This window comes from Haliotis cracherodii, unplaced genomic scaffold (genome assembly GCF_022045235.1).
Source record: "Haliotis cracherodii isolate W230 unplaced genomic scaffold, xgHalCrac1.p SCAF_1, whole genome shotgun sequence".
Classification (NCBI taxonomy): Eukaryota; Metazoa; Mollusca; class Gastropoda; order Lepetellida; family Haliotidae; genus Haliotis; species Haliotis cracherodii.
The window spans coordinates 16,289,197-16,306,605 of NW_027266264.1; the positions used below are offsets into that span (position 1 = coordinate 16,289,197).

At 39.4% G+C, this 17,409-nt stretch overlaps 1 protein-coding gene across 1 annotated transcript; it reads right to left on the reverse strand.

Annotated features, from left to right (window-relative positions):
- Window positions 1-464: 464 nt before the first annotated feature.
- Window positions 465-13,010, reverse strand: LOC139460913 (cell adhesion molecule-related/down-regulated by oncogenes-like). The gene is made up of 11 exons (XM_071242397.1): window positions 12,778-13,010; window positions 11,199-11,377; window positions 10,459-10,623; window positions 9,057-9,185; window positions 7,620-7,716; window positions 6,836-7,023; window positions 5,963-6,094; window positions 5,060-5,203; window positions 4,784-4,831; window positions 2,123-2,201; window positions 465-834 (listed from the first exon to the last, which is right to left on the reverse strand). Exons 1-11 carry the CDS (start codon window positions 13,008-13,010, stop codon window positions 678-680), a joined length of 1,551 nt encoding a protein of 516 aa, XP_071098498.1. The 3' UTR covers window positions 465-677.
- Between the last annotated feature and the right edge of the window lie 4,399 nt (window positions 13,011-17,409).

Sequence of the window (17,409 nt, forward strand, 5' to 3'; positions counted from 1 at the left end):
GTTTGTCACCATACCCGTGCTCTTGGGTTTCACCGAAGTGGTAAACGTCTAAGACCTGCATCACTTCGGGCTTTCCTCTCACATTAAGCTGACACGCCGCGATATAACTGGAATACTGTTAAAAGCGGCGTTAAACCCAACTCACTCACAGCTTCGTGTCGGGTACGTTGTAATATATTTGGGTAAAAACACAAAATAGAACCTGAATATGCCATCAGGGGGGAAGACCATGCAAATCGAGACTCTGGAACGTCAACGTCAACGTCAGATAGCACGTGAAACGTTTCACAACGTTGACGCTGAGTAAACATTTCTACCGCAAGGCAGTGTGCATTTTCTTAGTATATTGTACAACATACAGTTTAACGGGTCATGGTTCAGTTGTCAAACACGTCTTGGTACTGTTGTCAACAAGTTTTGGTTGTTGTTGTGTCAACAAATCTGGTACAGTTTCAACGGGTATTGACAGTTGTCAACAAGTTATGGTACGGTTTTCAAGGGGTCTTGGAACAATGGGTTAGGGGTGCTAGTATGGCTAGTTTGTCTATATTGCAGTGACATATATAAGGCACAATGCACGAAAACACGTGACAGCAAATCCTTCGCAACAATCAGAAATCTACAACTAAGCACACAATGGCGACAGATGGTTAACAGCACATCGTCCACACGACGATTCAGTACACAGTTATATAGTAACCGTCCCGGTGACCATCTTCTTCTTTCTTGTGGAGGTGAGAAATGCGTTGTTCTATGAGCTGATGGGCCTCGAGGTAAAGGTTGGGCGTGATTGGAAGATCAGTTTCAACAGTAGGGAGGCCTCTCGTTCGGCGTCTGAAAATTAGCAGATAAACATTCGCAAAACTGAAAACACATGTTTTTGCGACATTTTCCGTTGCTATGAGATAGGCATGATGTCATTCTGGAAGGATAATTATGATGTCAGGTTGGGATGAATGACGTCATATTCCTTCGTGATGACTAAACCCACCTAATCTGCGGAATGTAGAAAATTAGTAAATCGAAGTTGTTCGAATACATATTGATCAATGTTAGATAGAATGGATCGGCTGGTGAGGGTCGGTGACTTTGGTGAAAAGCGTGTCAACGTACCCCGACAGCGCGGATCATATTCCTCATATTATCATTCATAGTCTCGTGGCGAAATCTGACAAATATGCTAGAAATTATTCCCGATGGCATTTTTAGTACATGTACAATATGGCATCCATGCTGGAAATGTTGCTGGTGGATGCCACTCGTGAATTTGCTTTGTTCGTTTTGAAGGGGCCGTATGAAAAGGAATAGTCAATTTTTCAAAAATGTTCAAATTAAACAAGACATATTTAAAGTATCAATCACTGGCTTGTCTGATATATACTCGATTGTTTACAACCCGCCGTCATATGGCTGGGACATTGCTGATTGCGGCGGCAGTAAACAACAAACAAACAAACAAATAAATTGCATTTCCTTCATTAAAATGACAATGCGTGTAGTTACTCTCGGCATGTTGGTTATTCTTTTCCAATTTATGAAACTTTGTTGTTTACTTAATGTTTGTTGTTTGAGCACTGTTGTTTGAGTGTTACTGCACTGACATTTTTCAAATGTCTCTCTACATTTTTTTAGTTTTCTGTGTTGTTTAACGCCGCACTCAGCAATATCCCAGCTATATGACGGCGGTCTGTAAAAAATAAGACATCAGTTTGGACAGACAATCCGGTGACTGACATCATGAGCATCGATCTACGCAATTTGGATACGATGACAGGCATCAACTGAATCAGCGAGCCTGACCACCCGATCCCATAAGTCGTCTCTTACGACCAGCATGGGATTTTACATAATGCAGTTTGAAGCTTGGACAACTAAAGACATTCTGGATAATCATGAGACTTTGATGACTCACGCGTGACTACATCTGAGAAAAAGGATTGTTTGCCCCAATATGATGGGTGGAAAACTTGAATTATAATGTTTTCATTGCTTGTGAGTATTGCGTGTTACCTTCAAGTAACTTTTGTCACAATCACATCTCTCTCTCTCTCTCTCTCTCTCTCTCTCTCTCTCTCTCTCTCTCTTTATATATATAATATATTATTATTATCATTATTATTACCTCACACCGATGTGGCTGATGATGATGATACCGGCAATGATGACAAGTACGACTGGAACAAGCACTATCCATAGCTTGACTTTCCACAGCATAGAAAACAAATAATCAGATTGTTGTATTTGATGACTTTCCCACATTGAAGCAGATGCACAGACAATTTGGATTTGAGCAAACCATCAGTACATACATTTACGTGATTGTAAGCATGAATGAACTTCTGTTTAGTAACCGGATACACGTAGATGAGATTGTTAGTTAGGGAGTTTGGTTTATGTCCGCTTTGATTTCCTATATATCACGGAATTCCAGCCCGAAGTGATACTGGTCTTAGATATTTACCTATATGATGTGACATACAAATACATGTAAGAGTGTTCTGCTGACAAAGCTAGAAATATTATTATTAGTGCGAGATCTGGCTTTCGAATCCACGAACACGGGTTTCTGACTGCACGTTGACCGCCTCCGTGGTCTAGTGGTAGAGCGTCCGCCCGGAAAGCGGACGGTCCGGGGTTCGATCCCCGGCCGCGTCATACCAAAAGACTTTAAAAGATGGTACTTGTTGTTACCCTGTCTGGCGCTCGGCATAAAGGGGTTAAAACAAGGACTGGTCGGCTCGGAGTCAGTATACTGTGTCTGAGTGGGGTATTCACGTTAAACTGCGGCATGGTATCTCAGTGAGCTGGCACTATAAATCGGCATCAGTCCAGACTAGTACAAACAGGTCACAAACACACAAGTCGCTATATAAGTGCATAACCTTGGACGCGACGTTAAACTCAATTTCACCACCTGACTGCACTTGGAATAAACGCACCTCTGCACAGTGAGTTGCTGCGCCTTACACGACTGTGTCTCATCCACACTCCAACCCATACACACACCACTTTCTAGATAAGATAATGTCATATGGTCGGTGTTAATATTAGCCTGTCTGTCAGATTAAATCTACGGACTATATCTATTACAATTGGTACGGACAATCCAACTTCACTGAGTTAATGACCATTTTTTTTATATTCATGAACTGAAGGGGAGAAAGGGATGTTGGGATTGGCAAGGATGTAAGGTAGTCTTTAATTAAAACTATGAGCTTAAATATTCTATTTAAAATTAAAATATAATCTTGCAACAATGTATTTTTTATAGCAGACAATTTTGTTAAGTCTGAAGCATAACTATTTGTTTTTCAAGCATTTTTTTCGATAAAATCCCTTTACAAAATATGTATATAATGTAAACATATAAACGACATGTTTAGGTCTAAACATGTTAGGAATGTGTTTAAATCCTAAAAGCAATACACATTTGAATGTTCTATATAAACATGTTTAGGGCAAAACACATGAAATGAGCTATCGTCTCACAACCTAAACACCATCTAAACACAACACCCTATAACGTAAACATATTTAAAATCTTAACTTATGTAGAATTTAAACATGTAAAAACTTATTTACGACAAAATGTACATCATGTATATCATTATGTATTATCCCAATAATCTAAACGTTTTTAATATTTAAACATGATTAAATGATGGCTTATCTTTGCACATTAAGATAATATAGGTAAGATGTGTTATTGAATTAAATCTGCAAATCAGATTCACACTTGGAACAATACTAACATAAATATATAAATTGCAATTATACAGATTTCTTTCGGTTCTGGTCTTCCTTCCACAGACTTTTCGATCCTAGCAAAGAATACAAGTACGATATCATATTTTATGATTGTCTATATTTGCAAAAGGTTTTGAAAGTTTGATGTATAATTGATGAAATGCTACATATTGTATTTTATTTGAAATGTGAATAAAGATTTAAAACAAACAAACAAAAAACCCATAAATATATACAAATAAACAAAGTTAATGGTGACTAGGTCGGGTAGCCTAGTGGTTAAAGCGTTCGCTCGTCACGCCGAAGACCCGGGTTCGATTCCCGACGTGGGTACAATGTGTGAAGCCCATTTCTGGTGTCCCCCGTAGTGATGTTGCTGGAATATTGCTCAAAGCGGCGTAAAACCATACTCACTCACTCCTAAGCACAGGTGATAGCGTGAAGGACTATCAATCAAGACGTTGCAGGTTGGTGTCCCGCTCGTGTTATGTTCTAAATGTGTGACTGCTGTGTGACTATTAGTGTACGAAAGCTGACAATGAAAGTTCATCTGATTACTACGACAGACCCTTATACCTTCGTTGTAAGTTTCCCCATAATTCTATACCCCTATAAAGCGCTTACAAACATGTAGAAACCAACCCCCCCCCCCCCTTACCCCCCACCCTTTTATATTATCTACATTTAATTTTGAGTGGAACATACGGGCTTTCCCATATTTATAACCTAAACACGTTTAGCTCCTAAACACATCAAAATGATGGGACAATGGGCGTGTTTAGGGTCGTGTACATATTTCATAGTGACTAAAGATGAAACAAACAAGAAATGGTTATTCCATGGTGATGTATTTGATACAGGTATCACAACTGTGTTTTGACCCTTAAGTTCACGATTTTTTGGAGACTGTTTTAAATCTAGTAACGTTTAGATAACGTTTATAATGTTTTGGTCAAATCCAATTTTTTAGGTGTATACTTTCCTTTGCCCGGTAGTGTATGTATCTGCGATGTTTGTGGTAAATAACGTGACCTACCTGCAGTCGTCACATCAGTTGTTGTGACAGGGGGGTCAGACGTGGAATCTAAATAAATAAAGTCAATTAATTATCACAAGGATAATGTACTAGTATATATATCAGATATGTAAGCAGGCAGGACAATATGACCACACGTCTTGATACAGAGACAACAGACCTTACCACTTTATGTCGACAAGACTCATTTGAAATATAATTTTCAGCGATACTACACTGAAACATGAAAAGATTCGAGACGTATCTGACACATGTGCTGTGCATGTATCTACCTACCCTCGTATCTGACACAGGCGTTGTACAGGGTGTAGGCGATGTCGTTACTGACGTTGCACTGGACACAGAGCCCCGCTCGGTCACTTCTAGTTGACGTGATCGTCAATGACTTTTTGTTTTTGCCGAAAATAAGCTTTTCCGTCCCTGGAAAACAATGATAAGAGACAATCATGTCATTCATATTTATAACACGCCGCCCAGACAAGTTATGAGACCAGGTGGGACTAGGATAGTTTTTACACATTCTTTACACATCAGTGACAAAAATTATGTCCGATCCAATTTTGACTTGAACTATTTATCCCGTGATTGTACAGGTAAACACATGTTTTGCCCTTGGATATGTTTGTGACGTGTGCCACAAGCAGGGCAGGATACGCTCACCTTTTCGTGAACACTTTATTTCTTATTATTATGGAAATGTCCCTGTCGCTTTTGTGTACAAATAATAATATCATTTCACTTATATTAATCGAGTTAGGCAATTATATATGTATTATCTAGCAGCTATACTTGATATCACGATCAGGGTTTTGCTGTTAATAATGTCTATTAAGATAGACTCTGTTGTATTGTGTTAAGTCACGTTAATCTGAGAATGTGACGTAATACTGTTTTAAGAGAAAACTAATCGAGAAACCAATTTAAATAGTTCGGGGTGAAAGAAAAGAAAAGGTTTCAGCGCTGCACGGACGGTGGTATTATAAACATATTGCAACAGTTATGTTATTTTGAGATACATTGAATGTACAAACATTTATACTGTACAATATACAGGTGGTAACAAAGAAACAATAATCAATTTTGAACCGGAAACAACAAACTGCAAATTTGTCAAGATCAAATTATAATTAATTTATAAAACCTTCACTTAGTTTACGAAAGTGTTATTAAAGTCTCCACCTTCATCTTGTGGCCATCCATCAACAAACCATCTGGATTCTAAGCGACCGTCTTCAGGTGCGCAGTGGTACGTGACGCTAGTTCCGGTGAGGAGGACACGTGACTCAATAGGCTTCGACAAGGCTGGTGTTTCTGTGGAATATGATGTAGTCTCAGTCATGATATATAATGTCATGATAGGTCATCCTCATATTACTTTAACCAAGTTTGCTTAATACATAAGCAAATACTTGTCGTATGCATATCTAGATGGTTAGTTCCGTCTCTGCAAATGGATTATAGCCTTAAGGCAGTTTTACTTATCATAATGTCTTTTGTCACTTATGTCTGTGTAATTTTAGCGTTCAACAACAATAGTGCTGAAACAAGTATAACATAATATTTGTTCACGAGACAGGCAATGTGACTTTGATCTGTATGCATCTGCTTAAACTGATGAAAGGACCGATGCAAATGGAAGTACGACTATTTGAATGTTAGATGTTCTCAGCATTGCAATCTTGTCCCTTCTATCAGAGCTCCTATATCTACTAGTGAGTGAGTGAGTTTGATTTGACGCCGCTTTTAACATTATTCCAGTTATATCACGATATGGTACCTTAATGTGGGCGGCAAGCCCGAAGTGACGCAGGCCTCAGACGTTTACCACATTGGAGGAACCCACGAGCACGGGCATGGTGCTGACAAACCTAGAAACGTTATTAGGACGAAATGGGATTCGAACCCGCGATCATAGGTTTCTGGCGTGCCTAATGGACGCAACTCTCCACTGTGCCTTAGACGACTGGAATGTTGCTAAAAGCGGCGTAAAACCTCTCTCACTCATACACTCTGTGGTTTCTCATATATACATTTTAGATGAAAACAACATACTTATAACATGTAATTGAATCGCTGATTTAGCTTCTCCTGATGGGTTTTTTGCCGTACAGGTATAACTGCCACCATCACTGACGCTTACGTTGGCTATACGCAGTTGTTTCCCTTTGGTCTTGGGAGAGCTGTATTTGTGACGGGCTTCGTGGTTGTATTTCCTTGTCCATGTTACTGTGGGCTCAGGGCTGAAAGAACGTATACACTAAATGATGACATCCTCGATAATACAGGGTTTAATATCTCCATCTATTCTCATAAATACCCTGGATCCATTTACTTTGTTTACGAAGTGACGTCATAGCCTCTATCGCTCCTATCTGCTTTTGAACATATAGTTTCTCCCTTAAAGAGAGTTTGATTGGAAGGCTATCTATCTATCTATCTATCTATCTATCTATCTATCTATCTATCTATCTATCTATCTATCTATCTATCTATCTATCTATCTATCTATCTATCTATGTATGTATGTATGTATGTATGTATCTATCTATCTATCTATCTATCCAACTTTCTATCTATCTATCTATCTATCTATCTATCTAGAAGTGTTGTCTTATATGATGTTCCTGTGTTCTATCTCCGCATCATAAACTGTTATATAATAATTTTCTCCATTATATATTATATATATATATATATGTGTGTGTGTGTGTGTGTGTGTGTGTGTGTGTGTGTGTGTGTGTGTGTGTGTGTGTGTGTGTGTGTGTGTGTGTACACAACTATTTATCATGTCAACAAAATGTAAGAAATTTTGTAAATCGATGAACAAGGTACTCACTCCCCACCGAAGCTGCATTCCAGTGTGACGTCATCGCCTTCGGCGGCTGACATTGTTTCAGTGCTGCTTATGAGAACTGGTTTTCTGTTTACTCGATCTGGACAACAAACGTTACATGCTTATCACTTACACATACAGCCCACCAGGGGCACGGGCTGCAGGTGGTTGTACAGAGGTGCGCAACTGAGACATGCAAAGATCGAGTGAGTGAGTGAGTTGGGTTAAACGCCGCTTTTAACAGTATTCCAGTTATATCACGGCGTGTCAGCTTAATGTGTGAGGAAATCCCGAAGTAATGCAGGTCTCAGACGTTTACCACGGGTATGGTGCTGACAAACCTAGAAACAAACCTAGAAACATAATCGGGGCGAACCGGGATTCAAACCCACAGTCATAGGTTTCTGGCGTGCCCAAGGGATGCAACTCTGCACAGCGAATCGCGGCGCCTTAGACGACTGGGCCATCCGTGCCCCCTGCAAAGATCGAACACAAAAAAGAATGATTTCGGGTTCGAATCCCTGATTCGCCCTGATTATGATACTTATGATTATGATATCCTGTCTATGCCCGTAAACGTCTGAAACCTACATCACATCGGACTTCCCTTGCATTTTAAACTGTTAAAGGGCAAGTTCACACGGAAATGAACTATTTTTTCTTGTACTTTTTCCACATTAAAAGTGTTAACATAGAAGTGTCATAGACAAAAATATAAAAACATCATATTTAATTAACATATTTTTGCACTAAAACGATTTATATTTTTCACATTTACCAAGTGTTCTATTTCCATAACAAAAACACCATGGCTTATGTCCCTTGCAATATGACGTCATTGGTGCCAATTGATAAACATTATGACGTCATCATGCTTTGTTAGAGCCGCTTCACGTGGTGTAGGTACAGTTTTGTGATTCTAGCATCTCAGATGCCAGCCAGAATTGTGTTATGCTGAGTCACCACTGCGCCGGAGTGTGTCGTAGACAATGTTGTTTTACCGCAAACTGGTCCTTGATATCTTTTGCGTTGAGAATAGACAGGGACCCAGTTGAATTGGCACCAATTACGTCATAATCTAAGGGGGATAACTCAGGCCTATTTCGCTCGTAAAACGAAGGCCTCATAACGGCATATCACTTGCACACTATTGTGAGCTTCCTACTTTCACTGTGAAAAAAAAATGAGTGTATATTTTCAAACACAGATACTAACTAATTTTAAAATTGCGTTTTGTTTAGAAAAAGAAAGAAAGTGATTTTTGCGTGTACACTTCCCCTTTAAGGCTTGATACATACAACTGAAATATGATCCGTGCAAGTCTCCACGAACCAGATACGAGCTCACGATAAAGTATCATTGACGATACGTATCTGCTGTCTGGGCATATCAAAGAGTGTAAAAGTGTTGTTTCGTAGATAAAACAAAGAAACAACCTACGTGTCCATGAATCTTTCAAGACAAAGGTTGTATTTCCTACAATGGTTTGTTGAAGTATTCTGCTGTGCACCTTACAGATGTAGGGCTTTCCAAAGTCAGCAGCTGTGAGGTAGAGGAAGTTCAATGCCCCTGAAATCAGAAGTAACTTCTTGAGGAGTTCATCTGAATTTTCATTTTTTTAATGACTGGTCTCGCCTACGTAACTATATGACATAACGCTGTTCTATGGTTAAAACCGTAAGTAAATGTAAGTACCAGAACACCGGTGCCCACAACCATTAACAGTCCTAACTCATTTTCTTTTCTGAAAACTTGAATTTTATCATGTAAAGACTTAAATATAACAGTGACATATGAACTAAAGGTGTCGTCAACAAAATAGAAATGACGTTTTATTGTTTAGATACATAGACAACAAACGGTATCAACGCTCATTTTAATGTTTTCTTAAACGGACCGGAGACCCAGCTCAATTTACAATTTAGCTATTCTGTGACCCCGATTCACTCCGTTGTTTGAACTTGGAAGAAATACTTAAATTAATGTTTAGACACATGTTCAGCAGCACCCTCGATCCACCTCTCACCTAATGCACGCATGTTGGTGACGGAAGGTTTATTCTGAAAATTATCACTTAATATAATCATTGACACATAATTTATGAAGATTTACTATTCACAAAGTTAAGGTAAAAACGACAGGGTTATGTAACATGAGAAGATAATTTAAATACGGAGGTATCATAAAAGGAAGTTAAAGGTAAATGAAGAAATTCGTAAAGATAAGAAGGGTTACATTGATATCCTGTTGTTTAAGTAGGTTGTATGGACACAAAATGCAATGTGTGTGTTCAGTCGGACCATGTACTTATATGCAAACGGTCATCAAGTACCGGGCGAAGATTGTATGTGTTCATTCGCTTTGTATCATGTACATTCCTAGCATACTCAAACTCTATTTAAGTCACGACATTATCGAGTAAATTACACGTACAATTTTTGGCGCAATTGGGCACCGGTCAGTGGATCACTATGTTCTTTAAAACCGTCATGAGTTAGTTGAATGTTTAAAGCATCAAACGTGATGACCAGTAAGTGAGACGAGCGTGTAGTCGTGTTAAAAAAGCTCATTGTAACTATGAGTGAGTATGGTTTAACGCCGCTTTTTGCAATATTCCAGCAATATCACGACGGGGGACACCACAAATGGGCTTCACACATTGTACCCATATCGGGAATCGAACCCGGGTCTTCGGCGTGACGAGCGAACGCTTTAACCACTAGGCAATAGGACCGCCCTTCATTGTAAATATGATAGGACATAGTAGATATATCCATTTTTTGTGAAATGCTTTTCTTTTCTAAATGCATAACCATGAATTACGAGTTGACAAAGGGCATACCGTCAATATCTATGTACAAGTTTGTAGCTCCTTCCACGTCTTTCTTGTCTTTAAACCACGTGACTTCACCACGTGGCATGAAGTACTTCGTGACATCACAGGGTAGCAGATATGGATCTCTGATGATGTCATGCCAGTAGTGGACGACGGGTATTTGAGTGAGAACTACAAACAGTCATTCAGAATATTATGTTTGCAAATCCAAAACAAAGTTGAAATATATCTTATTGTAAGTCTTATATTTGGCTATATATATCTGAGATTTTTGGAAGGAGGCATGTGACATTTTTCTAAAAATATTATGTGTTCATGAAATAAGTGGAAACATAATTTTGCCCTGGGGTGTACCAAATAAAATCGTTCGATGGAAGTTGCGAACATAGGTGAGTCTCCTTTCAGATTACAGAATGATTGTATCGGGGCAATAAGAACCAGAGAACCACATGGTTTGTCTCGAATTCTGCAGCGCGGATTGCGGTGCCAAAGTGATGCAGGTGAAACCTACGAGCACGGGTATGGCCCTGACAAACCTAGAAACATATTATTAACCTGGATTCGAACCCTAGAGGGGTTTTGGCGTGACAAAGGGCGCAAATCCGCACGGCGAATTGCGGCGCCATGTTTAAAGAACGTGTAGTCCTTGTTGAAAATAAAATGTTCTACTTAAATACTTTACGATGCAGATAAAGACACCGGTACATCATAGGTGTTAGACTCTGTTTTGCAAGTAGCGGCCTTACCAGCAATCTTCAGCACAACTGTCTCTGACAAAAGCGTTCCGTCAGAAGTGTTCACCAGACAGTTGTACGATCCCTCGTGTTCTGCACTTAATTGCCTTGTGAAAGTGTCTTCCACTTCAGTTGGGTTGTCATATGTCCTATCTGTCTTTAGCGTGGCGCCATCGTAGACCCACGATATGCTGCAACAGTTATTCTCAAATAGGACCATTTCAACAATGTGATCTTGGGATCACATACATTACACAGCTGAACTTTCGACCCTTAAGAAAGTACGTGAGGGAGTTCGGTTGACCACCGCTTTGAACAGTGTTTCATTTATATCACGGCGTGTCTCCTTGACGTGGTAAGACTCCTTTGAATTTACCTTACTAGAAATTGAGCCAAACCAACGGTCAAACGATATGCAAAGGCTGGGCGACATAAAGTAACACTAACTAACTAACTACTATAATATAAAATGTCAATGCAAGAGAATAACCAGTATTGATTATCCGCCCGCCGAAACGGATTCCATGTGAGTAAAGAGCAAAATAGCTGTGAAAATGATATGAATGAACCTCTGACAATCAGTGATGACACCAGGTGTCATCAGAGACCCTATATCATATGGTCCCTGGTGTCATACTATAACCAAATAACAAAGGGATTCCTTTCTGTACAGACACGACTGTTGAAACGTCTTGGGCATACTTGTAGAAACAATGCAGTGTGCCAAAAGTAGCACTTGTAAGCCTCGTTATAGAGTGAGTGAGTGAGTGAGTTGGGTATAACGCCGCTTTTAACAGTATTCCAGTTATATCGCGGCGTGTCAGCTTAATGTGGGAGGAAAGCCAAAAGTGATGCAGGTCTCAGACGTTTACCACTTCGGTGAAACCCACAAGCACGGGTATGGTGCTGACAAACCTAGAAACATAATCGGGGCCAACCGGGATTCGAACCCACAATCATAGCTTTCTGGCGTGCCGAAGGGACGCAACTGTGCACAGCGAATCGCGGCGCCTTAGACGACTGGGCCACCCGTGCACCCCCACCCCCCCCCCCCCCCCCCTCGTTATAGAATTAATCAGAATTGGAAATGCAATTAAACAGTCAATCGTACGATTCCGACTGTATCATGAGCCTGTGTTTATAACGCCGCTTTTAACAGCATTTAGTTAATTCACGGTAGATCTCAGATGCTTACCACTTTGGAAAACAAATACGAGCACTGGCTTTGAACAGACCTAAGGGAGGCAACTCGGCATAGAGAAATTTGGCCTCTAAGAGTGCTTGGTTCATCACATACATGATTAACGTTCGACTCAACACATGGGTGCAATCTGTTATGTTGTCTTCAGTCGTAATAGAATGGCATATCTGTGAATGTATGTAAACTTATTCAATAATATTATTGATATGTTTTTGCAAAAATAATAAAATAATATATTTACGAACAGTTTGTATTCTCGATGTTATTCAATACTATCCTCACGCAAGCAATCGGAATCTGTGTGCATACTTTTCTAATTTAAAAAGGCGATTATTTTCCCTGTGGTACTCTATCATTACGGATACTGTAACTGTCCCGTAACTGGTTTACCTTCGAATTCCACTATTAATTTCCTTGTCAGGGTCACACAGTAAGGTCACAAGGCTGCCTTCACTGACGTAATGAACCTTCCTGTTGACGGTGACGGCAGAACGCGATACCCAAGCACGGACACGGATGGTCCCACTGTCTGTTGTCTCTTCGGATGTCCCGGGGCCCTTAAAGCCCAGCGCATTAACACACAACTCTGTCCATAAAGCTAATATAAGAGGGGTAAGAGGCATATTGTGGACAACGAGACTGCAAAAAAACAGAAACATCCTCGATTATCCAGGGTATTGTATCTCCATTCTAAGATTCTATTATGCTTATTATGCTAGGTACTAGGTACCAGTTCGGCAACTGACTGTAATGTATCAAGGTCGAATGTCTATATTAGAGGCAATCGGAATCATAACGCAGCTGTGATTGGTTCGTTGGTTTGTTGTTTTAGCGCCGCACTCAGCAATATTCCAGCTATATGACGGCGGTCTGTAAATAATCCAGTCTGGACCAGACAATCCAGTGATTGATATCATGAGCATGTGGTAGTGAATGGACACTAGGGGCCACTTGCACAAAATGATCTTACCGCTAAGACTATTGTAAGCCTATGTTAAAGTATGGGAGTTAAGATCATCTTAGCGCTAAGATCGCTTTGTGCAAGTGGGCCCAGAAATAAAGAATTATTGGAAGGACATGTTACAGACTATTTGTTTGTCGTTTAACGCCGCACTCAGCAATATTCCATCAATATGACTGCACCAACCAAGTCAGCGAGCCTGATCACCTGATCCCGTTAGTCGCCTCTCACGACAAGCATAGTCGCATCTCACGACAAGCATAGTCGCATCTTGTGGCAAACGTTGCTGAAGACCTATTGTACCCCGGATAGTCACGGGTTGTTAATCGAGGATTAAGTTGTTAGTTTGCTGGGCAGAAACGTTATGTATTTCATTTTTTCTTCTGTCGTTTTTTTCGAATATTCAGTTTTTACTAGTAGACAGTTTTCATCGAATTCCTGTTTTTATGCGTTTGAACAGTGGTCCAGCAAAATGATGCCGACTTTTAAATAGTGGAGTCTAGACCAGATATTAATCCTGTGATTGTTATTAACAGCTACGTCATCGGGATACGATTACACGGAAACCACTGCCGCCGAGCCCGACGACTTGATCAATTCTAACCAGGAATTCCTATGGGGTCTATAATTACTGAGGGACGGTCGGGTAGCCTAGTGGTTAAAGCGTTCGCTCGTCACGCCAAAGACCCGGTTTCGATTCCCGACATGTACAATGTGTGAAGTCCATTTCTGATGTCCCCCGCCGTGATATTGCTGGAATATTGCTAAAAGCGGCGTAAAACCGTACTCACTCACTCACTCACTCACTCACTATAATCACTGACCAGTTTAGACAGTGTTGGTGAAAATATTTTAATGTATTTCTTTTGGCTGATTAAAGTTACGAAGATGCATTTATGCATGATTAACACTCAGAGAGAACAACGAAAATCTCACCCTTCTGTACTCACCGGATATCTGTATCCAGTTAAACTGTTTGAAGCATCACCTGTGTCTCTTCCAGCACAGCCATGTAATGTTTTCTCTCTAGCTCTTGTCGAGGCTATGCCATGCCATAATGCGGCCAGTTGTGCTATGTGAGTGTGACTTAATGAGAACTCCCTACACCTACTGATACACGTGATAAAATGAAACGAGGAAATAATTCTATGATTATTGGTACTCCCACGTAATGCGGTGCGTCAACGACACATTTAAGCTTTGTGTTATGGACTTGCATCACCTGGGTCATATAACTGGTACACATTTCCCCGTTTCCCCATACATAGCTGATTTATCTTCTTATGAAACTATTGTCAGAACATGCTGACAAACACGTTTCGTGTGCCACCGCGACAGCAATATTCCAGCTATAAAATTGTGTCAAATACATGTGGATGTTATCAAGGAGTGAGTGAGTATGGTTTTACGCCGCTTTGAGCAATATTCCAGCAATATCACGGCGGGGACACCAGAAATTGGCTTCACACATTGTACCCATGTCGGGAATCGAACCCGGGTCTTCGGCGTGACGAGCGAACGCTTTAACCACTAGGCTACCCGACCGACCCTATTATCAAAGAGAATGTACCGTATTTCACATATTGTGAATCTTGATGACATGTGCTGACATTGTTCACAAACTGTCTTGAAACGGCTTTGTGACACTTCAAAGCTCATAGCACTGTTGTTGAAATAGGCTTTATACCTTCACATTCCCCATGAGGGGAATCGAACTTAGGTCGCGTGAATAACACGGGGGACACGGGCGGCCTAGTCGTCTAAGAGTTGCTGTGCAGAGTTGCGTCCCTGACACGCCGCGATATAACCAGCTGATCTTGGGGCATGTCAATATATCACTGCAAGCACTCAAAGAGATCCTATGTTATCATGATATCTGTGGGTTAAATTTCCATTTCAAAAATATAAACCAGCAACCCCTTAAAGTGTAGAGAAAATAGAAAAATGTATCCAGTTTTGTAATATATAGTACCTGTGGAGCTATAAGGTTCACCTGATGTTTTTTCAAAGTATGCATTAAATCAAAATTATACGGGTAAGCAACATAAAAAAACATACTTTTCATTATAATAGATACATCAACTTCAGTAAACAGTTAAGAATTGGGTCAGAGTTTTGTTATCCCTCACGGAATTATATATACATAATTTTGCCGGTCAACATGCCACACCGTAAGATAACCTTAGCTTGCTGCTATAAAAATAGTCGAAAATAGATTGCGATTATACATAATTATAATAAAAAGAAATAACAATCACAGGTAAGGCAAACTTGTTATCTGTTAGTCATATTTCGTTTAAAAGAAACAACAATTAAATTAGAACTGATATTAAAAAGATCCTTTATGAATGAAAAATACATGTATGAGTACATGCTTGAGTGTAATTCTTTCATCATAAGGGATGCAGAACGGAGGATCCTCGCCTTTCAATAAATACTCATATATATAATAAGATGGGAACTTTAATGACAAGAAACACATATGATGTCTTTATAACGAGAAAAATACATAATAAATAAGTATAATTAGCTCCATTAGAGAAAAATATGCATTTTGAGAGCATTTAAAAACATTGGTCAAAACTAGATAAAAATGTAAAATTTATTTTGAATCCCACTTCTAACAAAACATGTACCAAACATAACCGAGTAATGGCCATAGATAGCTTTTTTTTAATGATAACTGCCCCTTTAACAAATTCAAGTGAGTTCATTTTGGGGAATAAGCGTGTAAAATTACAGTTTCTTTTGTCTATGGGTTGCTGAAGAGATATGGTTTACAGTACGGAAATTTATTTTGTCATAATTTAGGAGTGAGTACGGTAAAGCGCAATGGCCAAATTATAAAATATCGCCAAGGAGCCCCACTACCAGCTTCAAATGTTGCACAGTACCACACTTTCTTATATTTGGAACGTAACTGACTGAAAATAGCCTTAAGAAATTTAACTTCCAGTAATGTTAAATCGGAAATGTAAAAATAAGGGTAAAAGTTTACGATATCGAATGTCACATGACATTGTGCTGGGTTCCACTACTTACTACCCATATATCACATTTCAATACATTTAGAAGCAAAAAAAACGAGTAATGACAATAAACGCTTATTTTCAATATGGCTGCCATGACGGCCATATCGAAATTCGGACTCCAAACTCTCAAACAAATTGGACAGACAGATATTTTGTTTACGTCTCACAGGCATACATAAATACATAGATAAAACATTTTAAAATATACACCAGTCCTTTTGGAATTATGAGAGACTAAATCTAAATTTTATACAAAATAATTACTCTGAAAATAAAAAGGTATAAAATACAATTATAGCTAAAAATAGATGCACCCATTACTATGTGCTATATAAAAGACGACGCCTGCGTTCGAGTATTGCATAAGTGGCTTTGGCAACAATATTTACTCAATCAATAGAGGAGAACAAATAACATAGTTTATAAACATCACTAAAATCATAATAAGTTTCATTCATCTCATATGCAGTACATTCCCTGGCGTGTCTCAGATCATCATATACAGGGCATTTCAGTATAACGGGGTCTCATCTTCTGTATCATTACAACACAGTGGGCAGATACGATGATCTACAGGGGGGCTCTCATACCGACCAGTCTCTATTCGGATCGGGGCGACCCCACATCTAAACTTGGCCATAGCACTACGGTGTGATTTTGGTAATAACTTTGTGACATAAGGTTCTGTAGTTTATGCGGATTTAAAAAATCTATAAGTACGGAGTTTGCCACTGTCGTTTCTCACATTTTCTTCCAATGTTCTTAATACGCACGACTCACGACAGACAAACGGCCATGACTAGTGCCAACAGGACTTCCAGTCAGGTCAGCTAATACAACATCAACATTTGGAGTGATTTCAAATTTATTTGCAGAAATAGATTACAAGAGGAAGGCAAGCATTATATATACATATACTATTAACTCAAATGTTTCACAATAAACCACAATAAAAAAACCAAAACATTCAAAGCTTGAAACACCTAATCTTAGTCATTATAAAAAATACAGTATCTAATTGCGTGCGCA

Coding starts and splice junctions, on each gene's coding strand:
- LOC139460913 (XM_071242397.1), bottom strand. CDS start 13,010: ATGCCTCTTACCCCTCTTATATTAGCTTTATGGACAGAGTTGTGTGTT. Junction 11,378..12,777: donor ATTAATAGTGGAATTCGAAG/GTAAACCAGTTA, acceptor TAACTGTTGCAG/CATATCGTGGGTCTACGATG. Junction 2,202..4,783: donor AACTGATGTGACGACTGCAG/GTAGGTCACGTT, acceptor TGCTGTGGAAAG/TCAAGCTATGGATAGTGCTT.